This window comes from Mytilus galloprovincialis, chromosome 11 (assembly GCF_965363235.1).
Source record: "Mytilus galloprovincialis chromosome 11, xbMytGall1.hap1.1, whole genome shotgun sequence".
In the NCBI taxonomy this organism is placed as follows: Eukaryota; Metazoa; Mollusca; class Bivalvia; order Mytilida; family Mytilidae; genus Mytilus; species Mytilus galloprovincialis.
The window spans coordinates 68,695,616-68,715,798 of NC_134848.1; the positions used below are offsets into that span (position 1 = coordinate 68,695,616).

The 20,183-nt window shown below is 30.8% G+C and overlaps 1 protein-coding gene across 17 annotated transcripts in view; it reads left to right on the top strand.

The window, feature by feature from the left end:
• Positions 1–19,627, top strand: part of LOC143052690 (uncharacterized) — a 62,727-nt gene extending 43,100 nt beyond the window's left edge. For 10 of the 17 annotated variants that reach the window (XM_076225773.1, XM_076225772.1, XM_076225769.1 and 7 more), the window contains 18 exons: positions 410–667; positions 1,146–1,187; positions 2,186–2,263; positions 3,486–3,509; positions 4,439–4,468; positions 5,188–5,205; positions 5,834–5,848; positions 6,501–6,521; positions 10,104–10,175; positions 12,076–12,297; positions 13,594–13,845; positions 14,584–14,625; positions 15,581–15,613; positions 15,939–15,962; positions 16,508–16,531; positions 17,443–17,499; positions 18,210–18,227; positions 18,966–19,627. In XM_076225773.1, the coding sequence (XP_076081888.1) occupies positions 410–667; positions 1,146–1,187; positions 2,186–2,263; positions 3,486–3,509; positions 4,439–4,468; positions 5,188–5,205; positions 5,834–5,848; positions 6,501–6,521; positions 10,104–10,175; positions 12,076–12,297; positions 13,594–13,845; positions 14,584–14,625; positions 15,581–15,613; positions 15,939–15,962; positions 16,508–16,531; positions 17,443–17,499; positions 18,210–18,227; positions 18,966–18,982 (1,247 nt within the window). In that variant the 3' untranslated portion in view covers positions 18,983–19,627. The remainder of the gene's footprint in view (positions 1–409; positions 668–1,145; positions 1,188–2,185; positions 2,264–3,485; positions 3,510–4,438; positions 4,469–5,187; positions 5,206–5,833; positions 5,849–6,500; positions 6,522–10,103; positions 10,176–12,075; positions 12,298–13,593; positions 13,846–14,583; positions 14,626–15,580; positions 15,614–15,938; positions 15,963–16,507; positions 16,532–17,442; positions 17,500–18,209; positions 18,228–18,965) is intronic. The other 7 variants (XM_076225763.1, XM_076225758.1, XM_076225759.1 and 4 more) reach the window with 7 other exon arrangements.
• The last annotated feature ends 556 nt before the right edge of the window (positions 19,628–20,183 follow it).

Here is a 20,183-nt window from a genome sequence, read left to right on the forward strand (position 1 = left end):
ATAAGTAAATTTGTTTCGGACCATCTGATGGTCATAAAATATCATAAAAAGGTGTATTGCTGCCTCAGACTTTTCCTGTTAGCCGCCTTTAGTGGTTTTGGCTGTGTTAGTCTACATAAATGAACATGTTTCATATTCATATAGTATCAAACTAATTTTGACCGTCAAAAATTATAAGAAAAACTTTTCACGACATGTGCACAGAGTTGGTCGGTGGCAAAAATATCTTGTCATACGATTATTCCCTCATATAGGTGAAATACATCAGAGCAGCTTTGTTATAAAATATAGTTACATTATTGGCCTATGTTTCTCAATTTTCAATCTACTGATCGGATTAAAATTACTAATTTGTTAACCACTATTGCTATCACGTGATGATTAAACATTATTCAACTTTATTGATCAGGTATGGGCGGAGGCCAAGGCGGCGGTGAAATGTCAAATCTGATGTCGGCAATGTCTGGAATGGGCGGTGGTATGGGCGGCGGTGGCGGTATGGGAGGAGGAGGTGGCATGAATGACATGGCTTCCTTAATGGCCGCTATGAGTGGCGGAGGAGGTGGAGGAGGAGGAACTGGTCAAATGAGTCCAATGGACATTATGAATCTAATGAATGCAATGGAAACAACAGGAAGCAGCGGAAATAGTAAAAATTCTTCTACAGGTATGAATACACTTTTCATACATACTAGAATTGAAATTTTGCATTTGAGCCAGACGTGTGTGTCATCTTCAAAAGATTGCTTTTCTTATTCATAATGCTATAAACGTTTGAAAGTTTAACATTGAAATTGTCAAAGAGAAGGACAAAACTGTAAACAAACGTAAATGGTAAATTGATTAAAAAACTATAATCCAAATTTTAGTAAACTATAAATTTTAAAACGTATTTTCTGATTATTCTATGTCCTTTTGTTTGTCTTGATCTTATGAATTAAGCTCCAACCTACTTATGGTGGATTTTGTCTGCTCCTTCCAAAATCACGTAAAAGATTATGCAAAAAATATAACATATTACATATTTTTTTAGTTATGCCTGCTAATAGCAGCACATATAATATTTGATTTTACTAACCTAAAACTGTTATCGAGCACATGCACTTAACTGAAATAACGTTGTTTACATGTTTGTGTTATTGTAGAAGCAACTGGAAGCGCTGCAGGAGGAGCTGACGCTGGTTTTGGTACTTGCTTCATTTTAATCACATTCACAATACACACATACACACATACACACATATATAGTCATTTCTTATTTGAATTATTTTAAATTAAAATAGCATTTGTTATACTGTATAGTTGAATGACTGGTTTAGTATAAAATTGAGAATGGAAATGGGGAATGTGTCTAAGAGAAAACAACCCGACTAAAGAGCAGATGACATTAATGAATATGTTTGGTCAGCCAATCATCTTATTTAGTACTTTTTGTTTCATATCATCGGCTTCCTTATTGTGGATTTATTTTGCTTAATGTTGAAGCGTACTGCGAAAGCGATTTTTAATCTGCATTGCGGCTGCTATGTGTTGTATTGTAATTCTCTTGTTTAAAACATGTTTGTTTATAAGGTCATAATAATACAACAAAGGATGACCAGGTATTGTCATTTGTTCTCGACATTTTTTAAACTAAATTTTTAATTTATGAGCAAATTTATAAAGAATTTAAACGGCACAAATTGAAAAGCACAGATTACGCATACATTGTTGTTATATCGAATAGCACAAAAAGGTAATAAAACATTGCTTCATTAAAGTGCAAATAAATTTAAACACAACTAAAGTGAAGCACAATAATAAATTAAGCAACACTTAATTTAAACACAAGTTAATATCAAAACACAAAATAAAATTTAAAAAAGCATAATTGATATTCTTTTGAGATTTTTTTTTTAAAGTAATGGCGAAGGGTTCCGTGTACGCTGGGGCGTATAAAAATAAATAAATAAAAAAAACAGCACTCAAACAAATTATTTTGCCTTATAAATGTTTCAATGTTAGAATTGAAAATAATTACTTGTAAACACAGCAGAAGAGAATAATGGGGTAGCTAAAGACATATAAACTCAAACCCCACCAAAACCATCTCCGCAGACTAGTTGTTCTTCCTTCAAAAGTAAATATTATTCATAAAAGTTAACGCATAGCTTCTTAAATATCAATATAATTTCTTCTGTTACAGATATGGCCTCGTTTTTAGGAAATGGAATGGGAGGCGCAGGTGGAATGGGAAGTGGTCTCGGCGGAAGTGGTATGGGAAGTGAGTTAATTATATTTTTCGAGTTATTTAGAGAGGAAGTGGTATGGGGAAGCGAGCTTCTTTTTACATCTTTTTAGAGACGATTGTCAAAAGCCAGAGGTTAAGAGTGGTTCTCCTCAATATTCATTATATAGATTCAAAATAAACAGTTTGTTTTGCAAACATATTTAATAGAAGACAAGACAATATAAACAGAACAAGACATACAGATGTATTACTAGATTTATTTCACTTGACTGGGCGGGTCTTCAGAAGAGAATATTGGGATAAACTCATTAATGAAGTGTCCAGTTATTCGTCCCATATCATACACTCAGTTCTTTTGTATATGCGTCTGGTGACACTGATAGGTGATAAGAATTCGATATTAATTATAACGACAATCATCCTTATCACATATATCTTCAAATAGACTGTCCTTATGCAAATTAAAACATAAGCTCCGCCCGATCATTTGAAATAATATTGGTAATACACTTCACACTTATCAACCCCTTCACACATTATTACTCAAACGCACAATACTTACAACCGTTTTATATGTATCAATATGAGTTCATGATTAAAAATAAACGATTACAAGTACACGTAACTAATGCGCGTCGTGCAAAAGTTAACCTTCATAGCATGATGGAATGTTATATTCGTGATGACTTGTGCTTCAACAGAAAAAAAACCAGATCTTGATAGAAAATGTGCTTCTGTCAACACTTTTACACAATAACAATTCAGAGAAAAAGAATAATATATTAAATATGTTTTAATGCAAATTGTATTTTGGGTAGCTATTCGTATTCCTTGATTTATTTCACTTGACTGGGCGGGGTTTAATCGGTTTGCGTATTTAAGACCAGTCCATCTATAGACAGGTGTTTCGGGATAAACTCATTAATAAAGTGTCCAGTTATTCGTCACAAAGCATACACTCAGTTCAATTGTATATCGGTTAGGTGACAATTATTGGTGATTAGAAATCAACAATAATTATAACGGCCATCTTCCTTATCCACACACATCTTCAAATAGACTGTCCTTATGCAAATTGAATTATAAGATCCGCCCGATCAGTAGAAATGACATAGGTAATAGCTTATCTTCAAGATAATTTTTCGAATTATTTGTTCTTCAGTGTTAGAATCATACTGTTTAAAAAAAAAAGCGATTTTACCGATTTTATTGGCGATCAATTTAATTGTTAATAAGTAATTTTCACATATTGCAGGTATGGAGATGCAGATGATGGCAGGTGAGAAATGAATAAATTTGAGAACTTCTGTGCAATATTTATCAAAAATGGACTTTTGACGATGTCAATACGTTATATATAGACTTGTTCAGATTATATTGACAGAGAACGAATATATGATATATCAGTTCTATATATTACGTATTGACTTAGTGCCAGTTCTTGATTTATATATAATGTATATGTAGTTCTTAGCGTAGTTTTGTAAACCATTTTGACTCCATGTTACTATTTTTGGAAACGAATTTGACGCTGTGTACTTATTTTTGGAAATTGTATTGACGCCATGTTGCTATATTTGGAAATGAAATTGACGCCGTGTGGTTAATATCATTTCTAATTACAGTATCGTCGAGTCAATATGTAAAAAGGTGATTGGAAAAAATTATATTGGAAAACACGTGACCAAATAAACCAATGACACACAAGAGCAATCAGACCATACGTGATATATAAAAAATATGTGGTATGATTGGCAATTACAGAACTCTCCACAAGAGATCAAATGAGACAGACATAAACAACTTTCGGTCACTCTTTAGTTTTAACCACCCATTACATAACATTATTAATTTAATGATAAAAAAAAGTGGCTTTTTTCGGGGTTACATTAAACAGGACCACTGAACATCAAACATGTGGTTGGCTAATGATCTGAAATATTTTTAGAGCTTGATAATCAAGAAGAACTAAGAAATAATATTCATGACAAAAAGGCAAATGATTTAAACAAGGGCTATAGACTTCAAAAGTAGGTTGTAATATATCATTCAAAAAAATTAATACATTATGGAAGACAATATTTTACATCTTGATGTATTCTTTGGTGTTTTTTCTATTGCTGTTTCAATATGAAATATCCCACACTGCTTTGAGTTTAAAAGATACGTCAAATCAAACTGTACTCAAGTTCTATTTTGTTATTGCAGCATTAATGGGCGGTGGAGCAGAACCTCCAGGTAAGAACATTTACTCTTTCTCTATCATGGGTCTTATTTTCATTGTAGCTCTTTTAATATGAGACTACACATTTTCATTGTAGCTTCAGTAATTGCAAAGTTTTCATCATGTGGTTGTGTTGAATACTGTGAAAAGAATACAACTGAGGAGAGGAAAATATTTTTTTCTCTCTATTTTTCTTCTCCTTATTACTGCTATTGCTTCACTGTGCTATTCTCACTCATGTGTAATTTTATCCATATTAGTCGTATTACTTCATGTCATGACTTTTACGTGTTTACCACGTGTTCACCTATACAGAGTTTGTTATGCTCCATTTATGGGCATTATGTTTTCGGGTCTGTGCGTCCGTTCGTTCGTCCGTCGTCCGTCTGTCCCGCTTCATGTTAAATTTTTGGTTGAAGTTTTTGGTCGAGGTAGTTTTTGATGAAGTTAAAGTCCAATCAACTTGAAACTTAGTACACATGTTTCCTATGATATGATTGTTATGTCAAATTAGAGATTTCCCCCTATTTTCACGGTCCACTGAACATAGAAAATGATAGTATGGATGGGGCACATGTGTACAGGGGACACATTCTTGATTTATAGAAATGTGCAATTATGTTACCAGGTTCAAAAAAAGACCTTTGAAAATATGTTCCTTAAACTATGTGCATATATAACTTCTGTATTTGAAAAAACAACACTGTGTTTACCAATATAATATACATTCCAGATACGCCAGTTCAAAGAGGTATACCAATATATATATATATATAATAACCATATATAACATTTATACTACTATGTTAACAGGGTTAACTTTCGTTTACCGAGATAACTCTTTTCATTGCTTTACAATTTTTAATAGTCAGATTCAACTCTTTTCATTGGTTAAATATTTGTAATAGTCAAATTCATCAATTATGTAAGCATTATATGTCAAAGATAATTAAAATAATCTTGTTTACTAAGAAGCTTAAACGACATACATGACAATGGGTTGATACAAAGGCTTATGATTGTGAAGTGTTATGTCCCTTGACCGAAGTATGTCTCATTACCATACATTAAATTCAAAGTGAATGTTATTTCTTTATTTGCAATATACATTAATGTATTTTTTTCATAACATTTCGAAATGAAACAAGTGATACACAAATCGATGTTTTAATATCATTTATGTTGAAGGATTTAAATATAGACTTTTTTTATACTTTTCATGTATGACAGGAAATTAATTTTTAGTTGGCAAATATTTTTTTGTTCAGTTAAAAACAGTGGAATTGTTATGATTTTAGTAGTATGAACAATGGTTTACCTTTAAAGTAAAAATAAACTGTTATTATTTGTGAAAAATTAGAATGTTTTGTAAAATTTAGGTTTGCAAGGACGAGGTAGGTCGTCATAGATACGGTAGAAATAATACTACTAAAATATAAGAAATACAACAACTTTTCGTATTCAAATATAAAGTCGATATCATTTTGTTTTGACCTGTTTTATCATTGCAAAGTTGCACTAGGTTTTGTTATATTCTACTTAAAAAAAAACTTTATAAAAAACATTCCATATATATATATATATGTAAAGCTGGAACGAAAGAAACAATGTAGTATTAATGAATAAAAATCTATAAATATGCATATGTTAAGCAGGAAAGAGAAACAATGTTGTATAAATGAACAAATATTGATATATATACTTATGTAAAGCTAGAAAAAGAACAATGTTATATAAATGAACAAATGTAAAAAAATATAAACGTACTTTCTTCAATGAGGTGTATCATTACCTAAATTTTGATTTTCTGGATGAAGAATGTGATCTTTAAATTCAATTTTTATTGTAATAGGAACTTTCAATCTGAGAAAATAGCAATAATTTTAGGTTTTATAAATTGTCCGTTTTCGAAATTCATCTCAAATAATTCTAAACACAAGTCAATGTAGATTTGTTTTTCTTCGTGCATTTGTAAATGGTTAATAAGAGTGTATAACAAGTAAATAGTTTCCATCATATGATGTTCCAATTGCTATTGTTTTATAGGAATGATGGGTGGTAGAAGAGGTAAACAAATAGTCGATTTCTCTTTTCAACATACGTGTGTACGTTTTGTTATATATGAGTTTTTTCTTCTAATTCGGACAGTGTTTTTATGGTCTCTAAGATTTATTACTTTGAACAATTGGAATTAACCGTTACGATATAGCCAATAATGTTGGAAATGGCGTTAACACTACCAATTAATCAGTCATTTTCAAATATAGTTATCGTAAATAAAGGCAACAGTAGTATACCGCTGTTCAAAACTCATAAATCCATGGACAAAAAACAAAATCGGGATAACAAACTAAAACCGAGGGAAACGCATTAAATATAAGAGGAGAACAACGACATAACACTAAAATGTAACACATATAGACAAAATCCCACGAGAATAACAAATATAACATATATATATAACATCAAAACCAAATACATGAATTTGGGATAGACAAGTACCGTGACACGTCTTATCGCAATGTGAATTTACACTCAAAAATAAGAGAAAACAAACGACACAACGTGATAATGTAATACACACAGAAACGAACTATAATATAACAATGACCATATTCCTGACTTGGTACAGGGCATTTTTAAAGGAAAAAATGGTGGGTTGAACCTGGTTTTGTGGCATGCCAAACCTCGCACTTTTATGGCCATGTGAAATATAACATCAAAATGACAACACAGGACTACAATATAAATAAATTGGAGAACACAATTGACAAAGAATCACACGAACAACAGCCAACAAAAGGCAACAAGTTCAAAATTTTAATACGCCAGAAGTGTATTTTGTCCACACAAGACCTATGTGTGACGCACAGATACAAAAGTTTGAAAGCCGAAACGAGTACAAAGTTGAACAGCATCGAGGACCAAAAGATCAAAAAGGTTGTGCCAAAAACGGCAAGGGTTTTCTGTTAAGTTACCAGAAAATCCCTATAATTTAGAGTAATTTATACTATTGCAAACAGTAAATTTAATAAAATGAATATTCAAAAGATGTACATGATAAAGCTGAAGTATTAACTAATTACAGGAAACAACTGAAATACATTTACATAACCAGACATTTGAAACACAAAAGTAGACACATCCGAATACGTTTAAACCTCTACGCCAAGTGACGTCATATTTGAAACTGAAAAATGACGAAAAAATGACGTCATTTGAATTAGTAAAACAGAGCATCAAAAAATGAAAAATGACGTCACTTAAGAATGAATAAGATAGAATTAGGATTAATTTAAGATTATGTATTTGAACTAAATACTGATATTGCATTTAATAACAAAGCACATTTTAATTCTTATTAATATAAAACTGAGGTAGCAATTAACTATATTATAAAACTATGTCAGGTTAGTTATGAATCTAACTTCAAACGTAAAATATCGTACTGATTACTTTGAACGAAATCAAATCTGATAAATGAAGGCGGTGATTAATTTTCTTTACCATAACACATAAATATAATAGAAAAGACGTCAACACATTTGACAAAATCCGATGAGAATTACAAATATAACATTAAACATTTAAACTAAATACATGAATTTGGGATGTAAGAAAGAGTTCTATAAAGGATAAATATGTTCACTGGGGGTTGTCTATCTTTGACGTTGATAAACTAATAGGTCAAAGCAGATTATAAGCTGCATCTGCAATCAGGAAATAACTCTTATATATGAAAAAGCACACACGTTGACAGTTAGAGATATGAATGCAAATTTTCTTTTTCTAAAATTGGAATTCCTAACATTCTGGCAAACTATGATATGGTGCATTCGAATATTGCGTGTTCCGGAGTTAATTCAGTTGTAATCTCTTATATTTAAATTAACATGGAGCCTTAAATATCCATTCTAAAAAACGACAGATATTAGCATGTTCAATTCTTCAGTTGTTAACTTATATTACTTAACAATTGATCACAAAATAACGTAACCGAAAAATATATCTTTATTACATAAAACTCGAAAAATTAAGATGAGATTGTAAAGTAGGATTGAAGCAACACATATTAACCAAGTCTAATAAAATAGAGATTGTTCACACAGGTATCTTTTAGCACGTTCCATGTCTTCCATTCAATCTTAAATGTAAAAAACAAGTTTTATCCAAAAACTAGGGGAAAAAAGCAAACCAAAAATGAGCTTCTTTAATTTTGTTTCCACCTTGAGACTTTTTTTCCAACAAGAAACTTTTTAGAATTTTTCAATATTTTAGTTTTTAATCTACTTAAACTAACTTATACTTTACAATACATGCAGCATTATTCGACGGTCTTCTAAAAATGGATACTTATACAAAAATTATGATCTTATGTATACAAATATGTCACGTTTGACATGCCATTTTTTCGTTGTAATCACGAAGACGTATAGTACGATTTAAATTAGAAGTCAATGCATTGAATTATGATGATCTATTGCAAATGGAAAATGAACCAGTATCATTTTTTAAGTCAACTTCAATTGTTTTGTATTATTATCCTCTACAAGCACTCGAAAGTATAACCTTCAACATTGAGCCGAGAAAAATATTATATACAATATACGTAAAAAATCCAAAATACAGAAGACGCAAATAATATATATAATAATATAATAACGCGGTGATATATAGAATGAACAATCAAGCATGCGCAAAAAATCAATCAGACTGTTTTCTTTACCTCGAAGTGGTATGATGGGTAAAGTAATTGATCGTTTGATAGAACCAATTGGTTATTTTAAAAGTGTTTTTGTCTGTAATCTAGATGTTATATTTTGTTTTTGTTTAAGTCATTGTTTCTTTGCCGTTTGATAAATTCCTGATTTCTCCTTATATGAGTATATAATTTTCGACTACACGCGACGATTGTTTTCCAGGATCTATAATACTAACTTGTACTTTTCCTCTAACGAGTTAATAATCTGTGTAAATGTTTGTCATTTAATCCTGAGTTCATTAATTATAACTTATATCAATTAATTAACTTATTATTCAAGTCGTTTCTAATCTTCTAATCTACTGTTTTTGTCTGTAAAATAACCGTCCACGTAGTATATTTAACCTTATTATGTTTAATAGAGTGAACATATTGGTAGAAATCTAAACATACTTTACTAAAAACTTTGAATTATGGACTTCATTTACATGTAGTTTCTTATTAAAAAAGATAATGTTTTCTCATATCAAATCAAGTTCTAGACATTTTGTTATTTAATATTAATAGTTTTCTTTTGATGTTAGTGACTATCTTTCGTTATTTTAAACCATGCTAACTATCAAACTCAAACATAAAGAAACATCATTTCACTTAAGGTCTCAACATTTTAAATTGATTGCAAAAGTTAAGATAATTGTCAATAAAAATTAAAAAGAATTATATATTAGTGTGTTATACGCCGTTTAAGAATCTAATGCATCCTGGGTAATATTTTCAAAAGTGTACACCAAAACGTCGTGATTGGTTAAAGATGTCATACACAATTGAAATTTAACCAATGACGTGACGTTATTTTCATTTTGGGGTACGTACAATGAAATTACCCATGATTCTTTATATTCTGAAATGGTCAATTGAATGACGATTAAGTGCTTTTCAAACTATAGGGATGGGCCTATTTGGTTTGAAAAAGAGGAGTGCAGGCCGTGGACCCAATCCTTGGCATCGGCAAAGTCAAGGTAAATTGAACTGTGTATAACCATATAATATTCAATCTCGTATATATACATGTATTCATACAAACTATAATTTGTCAAATAGGTCATGGTTAATTGAACTGTGTGTAACCATATAATATTCGCTCTCGTATATATACATGTATTCATATAAACTATAATTTGTCATATAAAACTTTATGTGTTGATGGAAAGGGAGACAATATTTTTTTGTAATGGTTAACCTAGTTTATTTGATTTGATATTGACGTTTGGATGGTTATGTTCAACATGTTTTAAGCAATGTTACATATTGCATACACACAAGTTTTGGGGAAAATTGGACAATCCCTAAAAAACAATGAAGTTTGTGTAAATAAATAAAGAGAAAAGCTTAAATGTATTGAATAAAACACGTGAAACTTTATTGCACACTATTTTCATAAACAAATTATATTAGAGATTTCTATTTTTTCAAATTTTGTATTTGATAATATCTCGCTACTTACGAAAGTTAGCAAAATTACAAGTAATACTTCAAATTCGTGATTGAAGATTTACGTGGTTTTGTTTCAATGCGGCAAATTGAACTAAAATTAATACATGTAATATTTCATTTAGTCTTCTATCTAAATCAATGGATTTCCAGAGGGAATTAAATCCGGTTCAAATTATATTTTTATAAATTGGAGGAAGGGAAATATTAAGCCTTAGCCTTTTATCTATAAGATGTATGGCAACGTTTCATTATAGTGTGTAAAAACATATATCAGTATGTAGATATTAGCTATTTAGTACATTGTTACTGCATTTATATGTCTTGCTTGAAACTAATTAAAATATTTTTTTGTAATAATATGTATCCTGTATATTCTGTGTTTAAATGTATATGGTTTTAATTTTAAAATAATTTTTTTTTTCCATATTCCTTTGTATTCCCTTGTAGTGTTTTGTTTCATTTAGTCCTATATATAATGCACACTGTTTTCTTATTCACAATCGGCTGAATATGCTGCTATCTGTGTAGTTATATGATCAATGTGTAGTTTTTGATAAGAGTGTGACGTCTATACATGTGTAGTTTTTGATAAAAGTGTGATGTCTATACATGTGTAGTTTTTGATAAAAGTGTGATGTCTATACATGTGTAGTTAGCGTTTCCGTAGCATTTCTCATTTTCCATATTCCCTTCGTATATATAAGTATGTCACGTCATCAGTGTACTATCCTTTGTTTCCTACTGTGGATTCATTAATATTCGTTGGGTAGCAATGTTCGTGGGTTTCGTGGGAAAAGGGGAACCCCGAATTCAATGTTCAACGAATGACATATTTTCAATAGGCCTTGTATACAGAGACTGGCAAAACGACAAAATCAAATATCCACGAATATGCAAGTTTTCAGCCTTCCATGAAAATTGATACCCACGAAAATGAATGAATCCACAGTATTCCAATATATGTTACAAAATTTAATCCTGGTATCTACTATGAGTTTACTTACGTGGAATAATATATGTTTCCCTGGTCACCAATTTTCGTGGATGGTTTGAATATCGTGTTTCGTGAAAATTTTATTTCGTTGTTTTGCCAATGTCTGAGCTTATAGAAACTCACTAAATCAAAATTGTGGTTCACATAAACCCACCAAAATCCACAAAAAATGGGAACCATTGAATATTGATGAATCCAAATTTATAAACCTCCTAGAAAACATTTTCACATTAAACATGCGCTGTCCCAATGTGAACAAACATTATAAACAGTAAACCTGTTTATATATTTCATTAAATAAGCTCGTTACTTGTGAAACTTTACGGAAGGTCCTTGAAAATATATGAATATGTAGTCTAGACGTTTTCACTGCTGTAGAGTATTTGGAATAATGTACACTGATTAAAGAAAACCTACTTTACTTTACACAGGTCGAAGAACATCACCAGCTGCAACATCTCGAATGCCCAACAAGAAACCATCAATGCCTACCAATAACAATGCAGCAATGGGATCACAAGTTATTCCTGATTGGTTACTGAAGAAATTATTGATGAACGATCCTAGTCCTCAAAATAGACAAAGAAAATCAGTGTCAACTCCAGCACCGCCAATACAACCACCAACACCCCTTCCAACAACTTCAGCATTTGGTAAGGATAGCACTTACATAATCATGTAATAATGTCAATACTATTATTTAAGGAAAGGGAGACGGTTTGGTACCATTAAAACGTTTAATCTCGCTGCAAATGTTTTCATCTGTCCTAAGTCAGGAATCGGATGTGCATCTTTCTTTTTTTCGAGAGGCGACTTTCCTGTTATGGAACTTGCGCCCTGATGTACAGTAGTTGTCGTCTGTTTATGTAATTCGTACGTTTTTCTCGTCTCTTGTTTTTATATTGATTAGAGCATTGGTTTTCTCGTTTGAATGGTTTAACACTAGTAATTGTTTGGGCCCTGTATAGCTTGCTGTGCGGTGTGAGCCAATGCTCCGTGTTGAAGGCCGTACCTTGACCTATAATGGTTTACTTTTACAAATTGTTACTTGGATGGAGAGTTGTCTCATTGGCACTCATACCACATCTCCATGTATCTAACTAATAATGTAAATAGACTGTTTTTGTTTTAGGGAAAACTGGTATACATGGGGTTGAGATTGTATGATATCTATAAAAATAGATAAGGCAAGCTACCATTACTAGAGCAAGCACCTCTGATCCTTTGTATACTTTGGGTTTTTCCCTTTTGTCTAATTTGGATATATAATTTTTGACTTTGTGCCGTTGTAACATTTGATAACCTTTGAGTATTTCCTAAAATGAGAGGGATGATTAGTTAAATAAATGGAGCAGGAACTTATAACACATTTGGTTCACATGATTTCACTGAAAATTTCTCATTGGTTAATTCAACATCTGAATTCTTTGAAGTTTAATAGGTTACATTGCTCATACCGATATTCAATTAACTTTTGATATAAAAAATGTAATTTTTTGCTTCTATTGAAAAGATTTGAAATTATTTTATCAGAATAAACATTTTATTCTAAGTCTTAGATGCAAGTTTCAAGAAGCAAAATGTAAAATGTCTTTGGTATGACATTAAATTACATACAGTAAATCATTGTGTAAGTATACAAGTTGTCCTGGAACCGCTGGGTTAAGGTCACTGATTTAATATGAACATTGGTAGTCCATATACACTTGTTTGTATATTTTATGTGTTTATGTAAATTTGTATATGTATGGATATTTTTTGTATACTAGTATAAGTGTTCCTGCACGATTGGTACTAGTATCATTGTATTAATCAAGTATAAATTTGAAAATAAAAACATCTACGAAACAGTTGTCCAATAAAAGATGAACAGTTGTATTGCGAATATATGTTTTAATGATGATGTATTGAAGAGTAAGATTGAACAGATAATTTCGTTTAAATTTCAGACGCCTTTTCGAAAACAGCAGCTTCACACTCTGGCGGTAGTAAATTTACTTTCCAAAGCCCTGGTACTGGTACTAGTAGTACTGGATTAACAGGAATGACTGGAACTGGACTGACTGGCGCAGGATTGACTGGAGCAGGAAATAGTGCGGCCGCTCTGGGTGGCATGACTGGCATGGCTGGAATGATGTCTCCAGGCTTAGCGATGGCACAAGCAAATCCCATATCCAGTAATATGACTCCAGTTCAAATAGGTAAGAAACTTTATGTCATCAAAGTTTTCGTTTTTTAGCGGTAGACATACTGTTTTTTGTCTTTCTTGTTTCTTTATTGATGTATCGAATGATAGTTACCCTAATATTGTGAAAAACTGGAGTTTTCTTAATATGACAATTTTTAATGTATGAAATACGTCAACGTTAAATAATTCAAAATGTCGAACTTCGAGGTACAGGCATTTTCTAATGAAGAAAATGGTGGATTTAACCTGGTTTTTAGCTAGCTTAACCTCTTACTTATAAAACAGTTGCATAACATTTCATTATATTGACAGCGATGTGTGAACAAAACAAACAGATATGATATGTAAACATGTGAAAAAAAAACAGATATAGCAGTCAACATTGAGTTATAATCTTAAACACTGAAAAAAAATGTCAACAGATTGTCAACCGTCAAACTTATCAAATAAACATTATCAGCTCATCCTTCATCTTACCTTTTTTTTGTTTTACAATTTACAGTTATCCCTAAATTTAAAGTAAAAATGAGGTACGTCCTTTAACAGCAAAACATATTTATTGGATTCTACTTTGTTCATTGTATATTGCTTTGTCATTTGCACTGATTATCTACCCCTAAAATAGATTCATTAATATTTAATCTAAAACAATATAATGTCGAGAAACACTACGGTTTGTGTGTGATAAGTAAAATATACACTTATAACATATCATAAACTTAAAATGATTATTCCTATTTTTTTCCTTCAGAAACCATGTTTACAGCAATAGGAATGATTCCTGACCAAATACGTAAGTTTATTTATGTTCTTGTGTTTTCCTCCGGAGACTGTGAACAATTTTTAGGATGCAATTTTTCTATACCACACTTATGACTTTCGCACAACGGTATACTACTATTCTCTTTATTTATCAATACGTGTCTGTGGTTTGCTAACCAAAGAGAAAACTCAAGTTAGTTATATTCATGACGAGTTCTAAATATCTAGCTGTTTTTTTATTCGCAAAAGTTCTTTAATAAATCCTAAATAAATAGCACCATCTTTGTATCATGTGTATTATGAGTATAAAATGACAAAGGACTTTATTTAAGTTGTTCTAGAAAATGAATCAAGATATAGTTGTATATGCCACTGTGGTAAACCTGTAGCTACCAAGTACAATGAGCAAAAAGGACATGCTACAACAAAAACAAAATTTCTAAAGGAAGTTCGCTTGTCATGTTTTGGGATTTTTGTCAGATTTTTGGAATCCTCCGGTTTTATCTATTTGAAAGCCTTATAAAATTTGCTCATTGACCATCCATTTTTCTTTTTATAAATCTTTTACAAGTATAATGATAAGCCATCTGTAAAAGTCTTATAAAATTTTGATTATTTTTTAATAGTTTTTGAGAACTTAAACTTGTCAATGAAAAAGCTATGAAAAGTCAAGAGAGAATATCTTCCAGCCAAAATGTCAATGGCTAATATCTCAAATACAAGCACATTGACCTATATACTTTTTTGTTCTTTTGGTTACTTTATTAATCCCATATCAATATAAACAAGTGTTTTGAAAAGTTAACTATTTTGAAACTGAGAAGCAAACTCCCTTAATGTCAATATTTTATATAGTATTTAAGGTTTATCTTGTAATAATAACTTCCATGATAGAACGTGTGAACAATATAATACATTTATTCACAAAATTGTATGAACATGTAATTTTATAATACAATAATTGCACTAAACATACGCTATTACAGGTGATATTAGCGGCGGAGTTCATGGATTAGCAAGTAAGTAGTACCTGTATGGTCAGCTTGAACTATTGAATCTGTTTTCAATAAAAACAAAATTCAATAATACTATTATCAACCCGGATTATAAACATACTCTGTTGCGAGGGTGAAAATATAAAATTATAGATTAAAAATCGTATACTTGCGAAAATCCATCAGTTTAAATTTTCAGTCTTGATTTCCGTAATAGGATCATTAGATTTGAACATCAGTATACTACTGTTGACTCTTATTATCCGCATGTTTATATTTTTGGTTAGTTATGCATATGATAGAACTAATGTTCACAACGTATTATAGCATATCTTATTTTCTCTTGCAGCAATGTTACCAGAAGATATTAAAAGTAAGATTGATATTTGTGTAGATTTAATAGTTTACTACTGTTTTCAAAATAGCAATCATCGAAATACTTTCAAAAAATTAATAGTATACAACTAACATTTTAAAACACGTTCTAGTAATAAATACATTAAACAAATCAAATGATTAATATTGTTGTTTGTACATTTTAAAAGAACTATAATTTTTGTTAGGATTTGAATGCGTTAAATGAACAGATCATATATTTGTTCATGAACCATATGGTTATAGATTAACTGTCATACAAATAGTGAAAAACGATTCCTAGGGTTATGATGTGGAGCGTTAGATACCCTCTTTGTCCTCATTATTGTAAATAGTTATCAAAGGTACCAGTATTATAATTTAGTACGCCAGACGCGCGTTTTGTCTACATAAGACTCATCAGTGACGCTCATATCAAAATAGTTGTAAAGCCAAACAAGTACAAAGTTGAAGAGCATTGAGGATCCTGTTATACTGTAAGTGTGTGTATATTTTTTTTATAAAAAACAAACTAATACAGTGGGTTTTTTCTTTCTTTTGTAGTAAGGGCAATTCAGATGAGAGCAAGTAAGTATAGTTAATTGTATTTGACATAATGATATTAAATACAATTTATGGAAATAATATGTTTTTTTATTATGTTACAATGTATAAAACTTAATTTAGAATTGGAGAATAAAACTGAATATTAATAGCTATTTATTTTGTCGAAATTAAAATTTTGTACATATCGGACCTAGACAGTAACAACGCGAGGATTAATGCGTTATAATGTTACTCTCTCAATTAAGTATGCAGTTATTATGGTTTTTACTGGTATAAGAATCAATTTTTGTTGACCGAATCGGTCAATCAAATGATATATATTTGTTTCACTTGCAATGTTGACATGCTTTTCCTTTTAATACTTGAGCAGTCATCATTCATACATAGCCATCATTAATTAAGTAGTTCACCTGAAAGGCACATGGATACTGATTTAATGAGGTCGAACTATTAACTTGCAAGTGAATAATTCATCATCAAAATTGAACAATAATGAGTGCTAAAAGCGAATTATCATTTCACTATTTCAATTCCATGAATGGTTGTACATAAAAACTGTTTTCTATATATCTAGGTAGTTGCTAGTGCACTTTTAAAAGACATACATTTAGTTATTTCTTTTGAAAACTTAAACTTTTTTGTAAGGTCGTAAACTTATATTGTTAACGTCAGCACAAGGTGTATTCTGTCAGTTAATGTTTCATTAAAGTACTTATACAGACAATGGAATTTGGCTACAAAAATATCAAAATGAAATAATTTTAGCTTATTATTTGGTTTAAGCATGGAAGTATTATATTGTCAATATAATACTTCCATGGTTTAAGAAAACATATGATATTTTATATATAATGATCATTAATTAGGAAATTTAAGATATATTTTGAATTCACATTTAGATACACATGTAAAACATATATTTCTTTTTTTAGTGGGTTCAACACCTGATCAAATAGCCGACATATTAGGAGACGTGATGCAAGCAAGAAGTAAGTAAAGTAATATATATAATTAATTATAAGAAGACGTGGTATAGTTCAAACCCAGATAAGAATTTAGAAAGCCTTTAAACACACACTTTCCAAAAATGTGTTGATCGGTAGATACCAGAGGTAAAAGACCTCAACAATAGTTCGATTGATTATAAAGTGAATATACTAGATATAGCCACAACAATTATTATGTTATGTCAGCAAAGGAGTGCACGAGGAGCAATGAGTGTTTCCGATTTAATCAGGAATAAAGAAACGAAACTGTTTCCAGGGTTTTCAATGAACACCATGTATACATGCTTGCATAATTATACAAGTTATTTATCAAATGAGCATTTTTTAGTCGGCTTCTGGCCTTTATCAGTCTTGGTTGATTTTAACTTTAGTTTCTTTTATATATTTCGGAGTGTAGTATGACGCCGTTATCACTGAACTACTGTACATTTCTGTTTCGGGGCCAGCTGAAGCACGCTACCGGGTGCGGGAGTTTCTCGCTGCATTGAAGACCCATTTGTGGCCTGCTGTTGCCTGATCTTTTGTCGGGTTGGGATCTCTTTGACACATTCCAAATTTCCATTCTTCAAAACAATTAATATGTACAGTATAAATAGATGTATCTGAAGTTGTTAAAATAAATAATTCGGCGATTGACATAATTAAACTGTAGCATTCCATTCATATTATAACTTGTAATTATCTTCTTGCAGGGGCTAGAATGATGCCAAGTGAGTATTTGATCAAATATAAGAGTTTTCCCGCCACAGTAAGATAAGAAAAAACGATTTGTGAAATCATGAAGTTGTGAGGAAGATACATGCATATCATGACAAAAGTTCCAATATAAAGATGGAATGTTTATGTCATTATCATCGTGATTATTAAGGAAAAGAGAGCAATGACTATATTAATGATATGTAGTCACATATAAACATGATATCTCCATTTTCCTTCGGAACTCCGGAATCATTTCAATACGTCATTATACAAACACACGCACACCCAGTGTTGACATACGATTACGATTTCATAGCATATATACATTTCCAACGTTATGTCAACAAGATATGGTCTTTAAATCTTCGTACGCACAATGATTCATATTACTTTTACTGTGCATAAATTGCAATCTGCCTTTAAAGTTTTAGTTTAAACACTATTTTATTTGTCAAAAGTGCACGAAATATAATTATACAATAGAAATACTGAAATTTGGAAACAAGAAAAAACTTACATAAATCCGTTCTGAAGATGGGTATCATTACGCCTTAACTTTAAAAAAGGTTTTCAAAATACAATGTGGAAGGAAATGTTGTCATATCAATTAAACCAATGAATGGACACGGAATATATATTCTAATAGTAATGTAAAAATCTTAATACTTTAAAGAGCTGGTTCAATCTAGATTTTTGTCCTTTTTTAAAAACTTTGTATCATAATAACAATTGATTGTTTTCTGTTTCAGTGGGTGTGGTAGGCTGATTCTGAAGAAACCCTAAATACTTAAGATAATCTATGACAAAATAACATTGAAATAAAGAACTTAAAAAGAAAAAACTACTTAATGAGTGGCAATATCAATGTTAAGTTTTATACATATTCATACTTCTTACAGGTCATTTTCGTAATATAATTATTCTTTTATCGACATTTAAATAATGAATTACTTGTTTAACAATTGTTTAATGATATGTTGTTCATATTTTATTTTCGTTATACTTATATAAAAAGTTAAACTTGTTTAATTAACTAAGCTATGTCGGGAATATTGAGGTGTAATGCCCTGAAACAAAGAGTACAAATAAAAAAAGTACCAGAGTTTTAATCTGTTGCATAATAAATATAAGTTCAATGTAAGAAATGCATTAATCTGTGCCTGTTAAAACTGGAGAATACAAGGTTTATTAATTTCTTCCACAGTTTCGGATGAAATGCAAACATGATGATGTTTTCTCACATCATAGACATAGAAAAAAAATCGTTTCTGTTTTGTGAAATAATGTACCAAATGAATGTGATGATAGTCTTTTTAGTATAATTTGATGTAACATTTTCGTTGTTGTGGTCAATTATCATTTATTTATAAGTGGACACACACTGTTATGACGAATAAAGTATTTGTCTCTATTCAATGGTTTTGTTTCTTTGTTTTTGCTAACAAAAGTATACCAGCAATATCTGATTTATTTTCATCTTTTGATTATTTAATGTTGTAAAAAAACGCATGTATCAAAGCAGAATGCGTTTATTATATAAATTTAGTCAAATACGCACAGTAGCATTCCCATGCAGATAATACTATCTCGTTTTACCCAGTCTGGCGAACTTTGGGCAGATATGTTATTCTTTACTCACAATATGCCATGGTAAAATAAGGCAAATGACAAAAAGACGAACTTGACGAACAACAGTCTATAAAAACATAACATAGCAACTGAAGACTGATAAACACCACCGCTACTAAACACGTGAGTTGTGGCAGGTGCCGGAAGAACATGTCCTGCTCCACCTGTGCCACCTGTTGTGTACGATGAAGACGTCTCAAGGTTGTTGTGATACATGTACATTAAGGATCAAAATGACAAAGGGAGATTCATCATTAATGTGTGTGATCATGTAAAACAAATATGAACCAATCTAAGAGGGGTGTAAGGATTCACTTCACGCGATACTGTAACAGCTT